Here is a 13,610-nt window from a genome sequence, read left to right as displayed (position 1 = left end):
CGTGTGCCTTTATTCATAAATGTAAATTTATAATCAGTTAATATTCGCAGTGATAAATTTTTACACTTTTGAATATGGAACCTTTGAGTGGAACTTATACCTTTGTAGCCAAAAAATAAGAGAAATTGAGAAGATTTCGCAAGGGGACGGGGCAAAATATCGTGTGGCCTAAAAATATCCAGGGGGTCGGATTAAGTGGATTCTTGGATAAAGAAGCGACTTTTCAATTATCTGAGACGAGACAAATATTCAGTTCTAAGAGGGTAAGCAGCATCGACATCCATTATGGAGGGAACGAAGTCGAGAAGCGGAGGGATGATGTATCAAAATGCGCATCCTCCTACTTGGGTGAAAGAAGCAGATGATGGTTCTGTCAGAAAGGTTGGGAGCTAGGGATCTTGTTTTGAATAAGAAGCTGCCGGGGAAAGTATTCTACTATCGCGTTAATCTTCCAGACGGATTAGGACTTGGAAATTTATCAGAATTATTTGTTGCATTAGCAAATCTGTTCGAATAATAAATTAGACACTTAGTTAGTCGATTTGGAGCTTATATTTCTTTTTCCTTTTACGCCTGCTGCAGTCCTCAAATTTTTATATCTAAATCTCGCTCTTATTTCAACAAACAAACAAATGGTTTAACAAAATTTATAGTAAAAGGTTGGAACAAAAAGTAACATATACCTATGAATAATGATTATTTTTATAATGATAGACAAATACGATTAGGTCTACTCGATCGTACAAACCAACAAACATCCCTCGACAACTCCGTCAATCTATACTTCCATACCGTACTAGAATGACAAAATCAATCAAACCCATAATCTACCCTCAAGTTCAACCAGATTTGAAAAAACACGACGAGGTTGAAGAAAAGAAGGGATGTAATTAGAAACCTATTGCGCGAATCAAAATCATGGTAGGATTCGTCACAGATTCATCAGCCAAGCGTAGAACTCGAAACGTCTGTCAGAGGCTATCGACAGGCAACAGGAATCCAGATAGTCATGGCACGATGCATACGTGCACTCGGTCGTTGAAGATGGTCGGGTTCTGGTCCGAGGCTGCGGTGACCAAGGGTGTCCTTGAAGCGGGCGGGGTCGTCACTCGAGGGCTGCGGGTAAACGACCATCAGGATCCATGTGTGTTAGGCAGCCGAGGCCTTATAACGTATCTTACACTGATACTACTTAACTTTCTGCATCTGTATATGTGACGTTGTTCTGCCTCCTTCCTTCTTTCTCCCTCCCCTTCCATCCTTCCTGCGCCCATGCGCTTCTCATTCGTCTCTCTTTCTCTTTACTTCTGCCCCGTGCTCGTGAAATAAAAGAGGCTACTGCCTCAGCTCTTACTTTACAAGTGTTATGAAACGGCGAACCTTCCTCCACCCTGCCTCCATCCCCCTTCTCCCTCTCATGATACCGATTTATAGATTTAATTATCGCGTCTTTATACACGTCGACGATCGCTTAGGATCGCCGTAGAACGAATGGAAAACGAGTCATTGGAAAATGATTTCAATCAATAACATTTAGTTGTTCGGTAGTATGTACGTACATCCTGGCGAGTAAGTATTAGCGCGCTCGTGAGGCAACATAGTCAAACTTTACATATCATTAGAAATCTACTAAATCTCGTTTGGTACCTACCGAACCTGGACCATATGGAACTTGTATACTCAACATTGCGATAAAGATCTTACCAACTAGATACTTTTCTTTCCGTGCCTGTTTATATTTTGTATTATTAACTCCATTGTCCCCATACCCAGAGCATATTTCTTTTTGACTCCTGACTCCTGATTTTATGCTCACGATTATGGCCCGAACTATATATTTTTCTGTCATACTTCGTCACTTTTAGCTCACTCTTGAAGGGTTCAATGTACGAACGCGGCAGATAGAGACGCATCGTGGCTCGTGATAAATGCGGCCCGCGAGATATGACGAGCGGCGCGTACATCTCGACGCGGAGAGGAAACAGTTCGAGAAAGGGCGCGCGGTGCATGGAAGCCGTCCTTGAGGGCATATAACACACAGGTGAGGTGCAGGACGATGCTCGGCCGGTAATGAGCCAAATCCATTACGGCACTAGGCAGCAACAACGCAACATAGCAACACACCGTAAGACAGCCTCGGGACTCTCTGGCTGCAAGCCTTTTCCCCTACCCTATTCTTTAGTCTACGAGAGGAGAGGAGAGACAGAGAAATAAAAGAGAGAAGCACGGCATACACGCGTGTATCTATGCCACGCACGTATCGCGCGGTAACAACCACCTAACCAATGGCACCGGTTCGCTAGGCAATTCCAATTATAGATCGTAAGTATATTCCACGGAGCCGAACTGTCGTCATTCCACCCTGCACGTCCTCTATCCCGCCGTTCCGCCCATCGATCTCTTCCCCTTTTCGCTTCCTGATCGCCGCCAAACCAATTATGCACAGAATCGTGCAGCACCAAATTGAAAACTTCTGGCTCACGCCCCCAACCGATGGCGGAATCTATCAGGTGATGCTTCAACGAAACTGCTAACGAGAAGAGGATATATATAGTGTTGTGCGAAACAACTTTAGACCACTTATCAGAAGGAAATATCGTGGCTTTATCGATGAATATGTAGACATGTAGAAACATGCACTCTCCATTGAGAAACCAACCCTCTAACCGAACCTTTGATATATCAAACCAATTAAAATAAAAACGGTCCGTCAATCGTATCTCTGGGAAGATCTCACAAAGAAATCTATCCATAAAAAGAAAGAAATAATCATAAAGAAGAAGCACCCTCGTCGCACGAGCCCTTTTAACCTCGAGAACAAAGCTGAGCCAAGGAGCGATTCGCGTACGGTTTTTCAGAAAGGTTGGACGTGTGTCCAGCTGGAGCAAAACGACCGGTCGTCGATAAATTCCACGAAGAAACCGGCCGTCCGGCGCGAATAAATCCCCGCGCGAACTATAAGGGAACACCTTTTTACCACGAGGGACGACATAAATCGCGCCAGCGCAGCGGATCCGCCGCTGAATATCGACAGCGATTTTACGACTATCACGTATGACGTGCTCCATCCTACCCGTCGCTACAATTAAACGACCGGCAAGGTACCCGCAAGGTCGTTACAACTACGAAACACCGGATATACACAGACACACAGGTGTGTCCATGTATATATGCACTTATATAGGTACACCCCCGTTCAAAAGTATGCAGGCACTTACGATTTTCAATCATTGCGGATGTTTAATTTTAAAAGCGCAAAGTCAGTTAAATCATTGCTTTTTTTTGACAAATTTATGAATTTCATCGTACGAATACTTTGTACACTCAAAATTCATTTACGATTTCATATAATAAGTGAAAATCACACGGGGAAGATATGATAAGTCCATACTTGTTAATTTTCTGACCCTTTTATTATTTAGTAGCTAAGATGCAAGTGTCTTCATAAATGAAGATCACAGGAAAAAAGACGATAAGTCTATTTTTATTGGTTTTCTGATTTCGAAGTTAGTTGATGTATAAAAAGAGAGTAAATGGCTTGTATTTTGATATGAAACAGTCGAAATGGAGACAAATCTATGAATTTTCGTGAGAACGACATGTATAACCGGCATGAATATTGTACATTATTATTGTAAACCTAACTCTATAACGTTTAGTATCTTTGAAAAATTCAAGATACTGGCAAAAAAAAGCTACTTAACTTAAACCTAAAACCAAATAAAGAGACAATCGTTGGATTAGTTAACAGCGTAACAAAGTTCAAAAATTTATATGCCTATAAAAAGTGGAAATATGGTTTATTATGTTTTTCCCTGTAGTCTTGAATTTTGAACGAGGGTGTACGAACGTAAGTATATAGACACAGACGCGTAGAAACGGGTGGAGGATGGCACGACTGGATATATACAGAATACAGAGAGATGCAACAGCCTGGGAGAGAGGTGGGGCGGTGGTCAGTGGCGCCACGCAATTGTCAATTAACATTTTTACCGCCGTGCAAGAAAACACGAAGTTACGTGCCGGCGTACGTGGCCACCACACACGGCACACGGTGAGCTCGACAGGGTTCCAGAGATCACGGAGCCCGAAGAGAAACGGAGAAAGCAAAGACTCCACGAGGAACAAGACCGTATTCCATTCGATGGACTAACTTACAACGAAGAAAGAGGATTATGTCTGGCTGGAGGAGAAGAGTCCGAGAGAAAGAGGAGCAGCGAGGGTAGAAGGGGAAAAAAGAAAGAATCGTAAGGATACATTTCATTACGATTATGCGCGCAATGGATTGCTAATCGTAAGCGCCTCCAGACCGCGCCCCTACAGCAAACCCAGCACCGGACGCTATCACTTGCATAGAAACCTGTGAGGCTCGTTTTTCACACGTGGGAACGGAGAATTTTTCCACGCAAAATGCTCGAGGAAGGATTCGAGAGACTCTATTAGTATTATTAGCATGCACTATATGGTTCATTTTCTTTTTATTGCTTGATCTTTTCGTCCGAGGAATTTATTGTATATCTCCTTGTACATTTATGGACTTTTGTCGCTGATTTTATCAATGAATCTTGTTACCTTCCGTCTATGGTTAGCTTTCCGTGGCAAGAATTCAGCTATCGATACATACTGCTGGAAAATGAGTCGGTATTTCCAGATTACTCGCTCTTTATTACATTCAACGACGCTCTTATAGAGCTCGTAATATTACGTTACGAGAAGCTGCGATAGCTTCGAATATTACATTTAATAAGCTGGTATCGGTTTCGCTCTCTATTACACGGAATATTACACGATGAAATTTTTTGACGGCCCGCCTTTTTTTTCTTTAACTTTCTTTCGAACGGTATAACCAACGGACGACGCACGACTTTGAATAAGATTTATCGGTTTGCGTAATCGAGGTCATCTTGCACAATAATTTATCAATTAATGATATTAATGAACTGACAAATTACAAGTTGTAGATCGTTGAACTTCTTAATCCCACTCAAGTATATTACGAAACGAATAAGAGAAAGAGAGAACGAAGAAAAAAGAAATCGAAGAAAGAATGACAAGAAATTACCTACGACGCAGCAAATAAATGTCTGAATAAAATATTTATTTATAAAAAAGAACACAATCAAAACCAATTATAGCATCCTCATTTTCTCAATACATGTAATACTATTCAAACATTCTGTCAACCAAATACAAAAAAAGAAGATAATGAAGAGCCGATGACGACAAAGTATTTAAAACACGGCAAATAAATGCCTTTATAAAACAATTTATGTACTCGCAAGAAGCGAGTGCCAGCATACCTAATCTTTCAAAACGATAATTTATAGGGAACATAACAAGATCTTTAAAAAGAAAGGCGAAACAAAGGGCGTGTTGGGTTGCTGTTGCCGTCGGTGGCACCATCGAACCGTATCGGCGTTCGTTGCCCCGCGTGTTACACGATATGCCCGTGCAGAGAAGGGTGTGTGGCGTTTTACGAGATGCAAATATCGGGCAGTCGGACAGCCAGTCAACCGCACCATCAACTCGGCTACCGGTGAACTGTGCCGAGCGTGTCCCTCTTCATCTGTGACTTTGTAGAATGCGTCTGGGACACCCGTGGCGAACAGCCCCGCAAACCGCAGAGTTCCAAGTTACCTACTGCCTACGAGACGACCTGTCGATCCACAATTCGGATCGTTGGACAAAATATCGCCAACTACATGGTATATAAAGCGATGATTTTGGGTAACCGTGATATCTGGATACCCTGATACCCACAAAATATTCGACTAAAAGAAGCTTACTCGCACTATTATTCATGAGATATCCGAAGATATAAGATTGTAACGTGCAGCGTTTATATAGTAATCTTCAAAGCTAACAGTAAAACAGAGCGAGACAGTTCAGGAACAGGAAAGATACTCCGTAATTTAATTTAAAGATTTTGGGTATCTGAGGAACCTAATTGCTCTGGTATCCATAAAACACTTGAATAAACGAAAAATGCTTGGCTTTATTTTAAGAGGCGTGCTTATGAAAGTGATGACAACTTCCATTACCTCAGATTATTGTAACTTTCCGATCCCAAGTGGACTTGGAAGATAATTTATTAACGGAAAGATATGTGTGCGACAAATTTGTAGATACGATCATATTGTATTAAGGGAAAACCGGTAGTTTTATTAGATTATAAGTCAATTAGATCTGAATTTCCTTCGCTAGCCTTTCTTTCAGCCACGAATAGCGATTGCTAACATATTGTACGTATTACGATCAAGCGTTTCACTGCTTCGTTTGTGACAATGCCGTGCGTCGATCGGTGATCTCAACGCCGCAAACCTGCACAGGCGAGATCCATCTCACGAGCGAACGGAACGCCGCGGCCGCTATGGCCACCGCGCCCAGTAGCCTCCGTGAAACAGAAACGTAAACGGACAGGAGAGAAGAGGAGGGTTTCGAGGGACGCTACTTTTTCGCCTGGGAAACCGGTACTTCGAATTGCGAGCACGTAAATAATTAATGCGAATTGTAAGCGTGAGCAAGGCGCGCGACACGCAAGAACTTGATTACCGGCCAGGCGAATGCGGACCAGATTTTTGTTAACCTCGCGAGAATAACGAAATGGGTGTGTTCGAATACGATGGATCGTTAAGCGAGCCTATGATAAGATATGAGCCTATGATAAGAGCTAAATGATTTTAATTATAAGTTGTTGAACTTAATGAAGTTTCTAACGATATGTCACATCTTCAAAAGGTATTTCGAGCTTGTATTTTATATCAATTTCGACCTATCTATACCTCAAACTATATACAATATAAAGGAAGTTATTTATATCTCTGACTGAAAATACCAAAGTAAACAGGTATAATTAAAGAAAGAAGATATTTACGGTTTCTTGCATGAATATTTTTTTAACACGGGCGAGTCAACAACTTTATAACTATATCGTTTAACACCTTATCATTTACGGCCAATTTTACTCGAACATGTTTCGAGCACCTATTTTAATGAGGCAACTTTTTCACTTTTCATTTCAATGTTTCGTGTCTCGTTTTAAAGCCACGCTTACCACGTATACGCTATGAGAAATTTCTCATACGTTGCCACTAACGCGCACCTTAAGGTATACCATTATCAGTTTTCGATGTTACAACCCGACAATTACACATACCAATGGAATTACCGTCTAATGTGCAATTCCATGAATTCAAGAGCACGGCACGACTTCATACGGTGCTCATTTAATATTAACTGCCATAAAACAGGCTACTTTTCTTCTGTCAGCATTTTATGCATAACTAGCCAATAGTTAATGTTACTTAGGGATCCAGAACGCTTCTGCTTTTCTCATTTTTCAAGACGACTAATAAAGGCAGAAGAAAACGACGAGAATCTCTAAACAAGACCACAAATAAAAGCGAGAACACGGTCAAAGACCTCTTAATGCTACTAAATATGTGCACCGTTTAAGACAGTTAGATGATCACCTAGTCAAATAATTTTATGATTGAAGAAGCTTTTCTACGTGTATTGTTAGGACGTTTTCTAATTTTGTAAATTTTGTAAATTTTCTTGGAATAAAAAAGTCCAAATCGATAGTAATCTAAAGTACAACACTTGGCCTTATTCTTTAAATATTTAATTTTTTAAGAAAATAACACAAGAATGGAATATTCAAAATGTACAAAATTAAAAGATTTAAAAAACATTTAATAATATTTCTCAAAACATAAATATTAAATTTTAATCTACGCCGTAACTCCCCTAAATTAATAGCGACTTATCGACAGCATTGGAACTTGGAATCTCTACGGTGCAATTAATAATGGACCGTATGGTGATCAAAGTTATACACAGTAAGCCCTTTGCTGAGCGGGAACTCTTCGTTATAGCTCTTCTGGGAGCCATTAAAACTATGTTCACGTAACAAACGACGGTACACGGGTTAATATCACAGCCTAACGAGAACACATGATGTACATATATTTTCTTACATGAATTCAAACACGTAATATCGCGTAAATTTCATGGAATAAAAACAACGAAAAAAGAATGAAATAGTTCAAATATAAATCCTTTCTTTCGAAACGTACAATAGTCGGTTAAACGAGCCAACATTTCACGGAAATATGCTGAACAAACACAGCAAACCCGCAGTTAACTCTCCACCGTGTATTTATAGAAGAAAACATAACAGTTACCAAGTATGCAAAAACGTACTTCGGTGAAAACACGACAAAAAGTTACAAGTTGTTTCTTCGAATCATATTAGCTTACCGGTTATGCGTTTAAACAGAAATGAAACAGCGATAATTTCTCTTTTCTGTTTTAAATTATATTTATATCCCCGTTCGTCTATTCAAAAGTTTATCGTACGAAGTATTATCTCGTATATGATCAACGAGATGCATTTCGCGTCTTTTACTTTTGAAGATACATAGCTTTTTAAATTATTTTAAAAATGATAAATATTACAAATTATAAACAATAAAATCACTCACCCTATCTTATTGATCAGCTTTCCATGAACGTGAAGGTAGGATGTGACGAACCGTTTATTTACCTAAAACATGTAAGATTCACAATTTATATTAAAATACGATTTAATGGCATGATTTATTTAGAGATATATATCTAAAAATGTATTTAAAAATATGTTGCTGAAACTATACTATATTGTGTTCTATGATATAGATATTGTGTTCTACGATTAAAAAGAGAAGTAAGTTTGTTTATGCCATTTTACCTCAACGCTGCTTAATTGTGCCAATTCTTCTAAATCGCTATGAGATAATCTCGCTTCATTGGCAGTGGCTGCAGTAGTTGTACGATGAACTCGTCTTCCACCAGGATGAATCCAAATTTCTCTTCTTAATCCTCCACCAATATTGTTCGCTCCCTCTTTCTCTTTCATCCTGGCTCGTTCTTTCCACTCTCTCTCCTCTTTCCGTTTCCGTTCCGTCGATTCATACTATTAGAATACATTACAATTAAATCCTATACGTAGCTTGTTATGAAATTAAGGACAGCATAGGGCATAGCGTAAATGAGAGTTCATTGTCTTTATAGGAATCCTATCAATTATCCTATTACACCTAAATTCTCTCAAATACTAATGAAAGATACAAGCATCATATGTGTAAAGCATAAAAGGCTCTTTAAATGTTTGTATCTTTCGATTGCACCTATTTAAAAAATATGCATGCTAGTATCATGTGCGAAATAGTGCTAGTAACTAACAGAAATGGTGCTCTTATTTATAAAAAATAATTCAGCAAAATGCAGCAGACTATACTCAAAAAATGTTCAAACTATATGTTTCTATTCTCCGTAAATACTACCGTCTCAAATCACTAATTACGCTATCAGTTATATTTAAGCATAGAATGATTTGCTTTCAAGTAATTATGATTGTGCGAAAAATATTGACTTTTATACATTGGACTATTAATAGTCGAAAGCGTGCGAGGAGGCATATGATGCGCAAAGAAAATTTATAAGAAAAATCCAATGCAAATAAAACAAAGGTATATTAAACGGTTCGAAAATAAAGAGGACTACTTCAAGCTTTAGTTAAGATAACCGGTACTTAGAGATATCACACCAAGTATCGAAATTTACTTACATAATGTAGATACTGGCAGCAAAACAAAATCAAAATATTATTAACGTTAGTATTAATACAAACATATAAGAAAGTACATAAATTTTTGTCTTACCTTCTTCCTGTTTTCATCAAAAAGTGCTATTAAACTCTCCCTTGCAGAATGGAAAGGATTAGATGCCATAAGAGATCGCATATAATAATACACCGCATCCAACTTTCGCCTCTAGAATCAAAATTCATATTTAATTTGTTTAATTTTATTTATTTCCTTTTTCATTCATCGTGCACAAAGTGAAAATACGTACAGCATAATGTGCTAGTAATGCAAGCTGGTTGTAAGGTCTTCCATTCTTTGGATTAAGTTGTTGCGCTTTCAAATACCACCTAAAAGAGAATAAAATTTTGCATAAAATAATGTCATCTTTATAGGACGTAATAATAATGTGTCTATTTCCTACTTACTGCCGAGACTTTCCATAATTATTTGTTTCATTTGCCTGTTCTCTATATCTCGCCAAATCACCCAAAAATAGATATATTTTTTGCGCACTTACTAAGGCTAAACCTAAGATCCCAAGACCCTTAGGCAAAGTCGACGATGCAAGAAATGTATCCAATTTAAATTCGTATTTCGTTTCAAGAACAGTCAACAAACTCTCTAAATATACGGTACCATCGTCAATAATTTTTAACATAATTTTTTTATAATGTTCTCGACCTTCAGAACTTTCTTTAGGCATGCCTTTTCGCAGCATTTCGATCATATTATAAAAAAGTATTTTCCAAAAATGTTGTTCAACGTTCTCAGCTTGACAAAATTTGATATCAGTCTCGAGCAAAGTTTTTAAACTTTCTTGTAGAAAGTGTCGTATGTACAAAACCCTCTCCCAATTTGATGTAAAACCACCAGAACTTAGTATCCACTGCAATTCTAAATCTGCACGTTCTATATCCAAGAGTAAGTAAGGATTTTTAGCTACTCGAAAACTGTCAAATGAAGAATTATAAATTATTATTAGGATAATTATACTTATTTTTATTCATGATTTGCAATATATTTATTGATTTTACATACCTATCGGAGTAAGGATCATACCATGAAGGTCTTATATTTCCAAATTGGTCATTTGTCATGTATGGTGGTGGCACGCCATCCAAATGCGTTCCCTGGAAGTTATGATGAGTAGAGCTAATACCCCCATGGGATTGAAACACTGGTATACTTGAACCTTGAGATGTAGTTTCACTTTCTCTGAATGTAAAACATTCAATAAATCGATTAACTCTATTGTAAAGAAATTAATTAACTTAATAAAGAATTAAGAAGTACAGAAATCTTTTTTTATATATTTATACCTTTGTACTGCTGCTCTACTACTAGGAGAGATAATAACGATTGGTTTATTAGGATTATTGGGATCAAATAACGTTCTTTGTTGTTGCACTCCTTGTTGCCTCGAAGTTTGATGATTAGGTGGAGATTGGCTAGTATCAGGTAACACTAAAACACCCGGTGGTTGAGAACTGGTATATCCAGTAGGTGATGTTTGATGTGCTGTCAAAGTATTTGCTAACGGGACAGAATGTGAAGAAACACTAGGTGTTTGTCGACCATCGTCAGAATCACAAACTGACATTTTTCTACCTGTTCTCCAATTTTCATCTAGATATCGATCGGACGCTCTGAAAGTCATGTATCAATAAAATAATGATTTTAATTCCTAACTTAGACAACACCAAATATATGCTTTTTAAAACAATTTATATGAGGCTGGTCCAGAACGTAATACCTGTTTGAATGTGCTTATAGAAGGATTTATTCATATGCTGACATATGAAATTTCCATATGAAATTTCATGTTTAAATAACTAGTACTGTCTTTGTTTCATACGTTTAAAATGGCGATGCGAATTGAAAATCACGTCAATGATGGACTGTCATACCTTTACACCTTTCGAATGCTGAAAACGTTCGTCAAAAAGAAATGTACCGCCAAATTACAATAGTTTCTGATTTAAAAAAAAAGACAAGCAAAATTGAAAAAGTTTTTGGGTGAATAAAACGCCTTGTAGGAAACACTGATTTAAAGAATGTGAAACACTAGTTATCTGAACTCGTGGCGGAAGTGTGTGACGGAGAGGCGGTGGTTGTATTGAAAAATAGCTAAGTATTATATAATACTAAAGTTATAAATGAAGAAAACATTTAAAAATGCATTTATATTGTTATAATTTTAAAACGGATATTACTTTCTGGACGTTCCTCGCATATACATACCTATGTCGATGAAGGTCATCAAAGTTTCGATTACCACCACGATAACTTCTATCTTTGCTAGATTCTCGACTACGTTGTATAATATTACGGTGTCTTTTGTGGTCATATCTCCTGCTACTGTTATTGTTTTTTTGATTATTGTTATAGTTATCATTTTCTCTATTTTGTTGATTATTTTGCCGATCACGACTATTAACACGAGCTTTATCTCTGCTATTACTCCTTAAAAAATATAAGAAAATAAATTTACTATAAAATAAATTCCTATTCTTAATATGTAAATTGTAAAGTATATAAATAATAGCTATAAATTTTGGCAATTCTTACCTCCCTCGATCTGCCGTATGTTTCTTCTTTTTTTTTTTACGTCGACTATGACTACTTGTTGTAGTTTCATTTCCTGACACATTAACATTTTCACGTAAACTCAATACAGATGAACTACGACTTGCACGCTCAGCTTCTAGCTTCTCACTTAATTCAACGTCTTCACTCCAATCCTATGTATAATATATGTATCCAAATACGATTATATGTTTCTGCACAATGATAAATGTATTTAAAATGAAATACTTACAAATGGATGTTCAGCAGATATATTTAATGCAGTGTTGATAGATTCACCTTTTGATGAACTGACACCTGAATTTTGTTGACCGTTCTTTTTTTCTTGTATTGTATTACGCTCAGATGTATTGCTACACCGTTGCCTTAAAGAAATCAAAACATAATTAATAAAGATATTAGAAAGATAAATATTTATTTATAAATAATCATTACGTTTGAGTGCGGTGAAAAGCTGGAGACGGAGATATTCCTCGACGATGACTCTCTGGCGATATTTGACGTTTGTTCACACTGGACATTGAAGTAACGGGTGATGCTGATGATGGCGGTGGTATTGTTGAACTATCTACTCGACTTAAACTTTCCATACTAGTATACATAGTACTATTACTGCCACGACGATCGTAAGATCTACTTTTAAAAGATACGAAAATTATATTAAATTGCTATCGTCCATACAATAAAATACAATGTTAAGAATATCACAAAATATAATACACATTTATAAATTATGTTTCTGCAGAAATATACCTTTGCATAAATTCTTGGCTTGGTGTATGAGATCTGGAACTTGGAGCTGAATACTGATCAGGTGTAACACACCTAAAAACGTTTGTTGAACTTTCTAAATCTTCTGGTCTAAGTCTACCTCTACCTCTAGCTCGTGGTGGTGCTGTATTAGACCAGCTAGTTTGTGGAGGTAATGGACCAGATGGAGGTAAACTTTGCATCGTTTGTGAATGTTGCATTGCAGGTGGAAAATTATAGTTTGATGGTGCCTTTAAAAAGATAATTTATATTTAACAAAAAATTTAACACGGTTTAATCAAATTTTATAAGATAATATTAATTTTACCTGAAATGAAGCACTATTGCTATTCCATGTATCTTCAGATGGTGAGGAACTTGGTGGTAGGGGCAAACCATTATCCAAAAGGTATTTTTTCTGGAATCTAGGTGGTAAGTGTTCTATTTTTATATTTTTTGGCAAACTATCTTTAGTGCCACCCCATTTGCCTGATGGTGGTTTGCCTTGAAACTTTTCTGGATGTCCAGCAGGTTCTACGCTACGTGTATCTCTAGTACGATTGAAATCATTTAAGTGATTCGTTGTTGCAAAAAGAGGTTCTGAACACTAAACAAATAAATATTGTAAATTAGTTTTATAAAGGA

At 37.3% G+C, this 13,610-nt stretch overlaps 1 protein-coding gene across 5 annotated transcripts in view; it reads right to left on the bottom strand.

The window, feature by feature from the left end:
* Nucleotides 1–13,610, bottom strand: part of LOC117239690 (telomerase-binding protein EST1A-like) — a 141,554-nt gene that overhangs the window by 126,016 nt on the left and 1,928 nt on the right. For 2 of the 5 annotated variants that reach the window (XM_033505453.1, XM_033505456.1), the window contains exons 4-17: nt 13,294–13,572; nt 12,969–13,216; nt 12,651–12,851; nt 12,448–12,580; nt 12,198–12,370; nt 11,871–12,092; nt 10,949–11,275; nt 10,668–10,844; nt 10,055–10,579; nt 9,898–9,976; nt 9,705–9,815; nt 9,611–9,622; nt 8,732–8,956; nt 8,487–8,548 (exon numbers count right to left, since the gene is read on the bottom strand). In XM_033505453.1, the coding sequence (XP_033361344.1) occupies nt 8,487–8,548; nt 8,732–8,956; nt 9,611–9,622; nt 9,705–9,815; nt 9,898–9,976; nt 10,055–10,579; nt 10,668–10,844; nt 10,949–11,275; nt 11,871–12,092; nt 12,198–12,370; nt 12,448–12,580; nt 12,651–12,851; nt 12,969–13,216; nt 13,294–13,572 (2,774 nt within the window). The remainder of the gene's footprint in view (nt 1–8,486; nt 8,549–8,731; nt 8,957–9,610; nt 9,623–9,704; nt 9,816–9,897; nt 9,977–10,054; nt 10,580–10,667; nt 10,845–10,948; nt 11,276–11,870; nt 12,093–12,197; nt 12,371–12,447; nt 12,581–12,650; nt 12,852–12,968; nt 13,217–13,293; nt 13,573–13,610) is intronic. The other 3 variants (XM_033505454.1, XM_033505455.1, XM_033505457.1) reach the window with 3 other exon arrangements.

The sequence above is a fragment of the Bombus vosnesenskii genome, unplaced genomic scaffold (assembly GCF_011952255.1).
Source record: "Bombus vosnesenskii isolate JDL3184/JDL3185 unplaced genomic scaffold, Bvos_JDL3184-5_v1.1 scf7180000014105, whole genome shotgun sequence".
Taxonomy (NCBI): domain Eukaryota; kingdom Metazoa; phylum Arthropoda; class Insecta; order Hymenoptera; family Apidae; genus Bombus; species Bombus vosnesenskii.
Note: the sequence above shows the minus strand (reverse complement) of the source record. Positions and strands in the feature narration are given on the sequence as shown.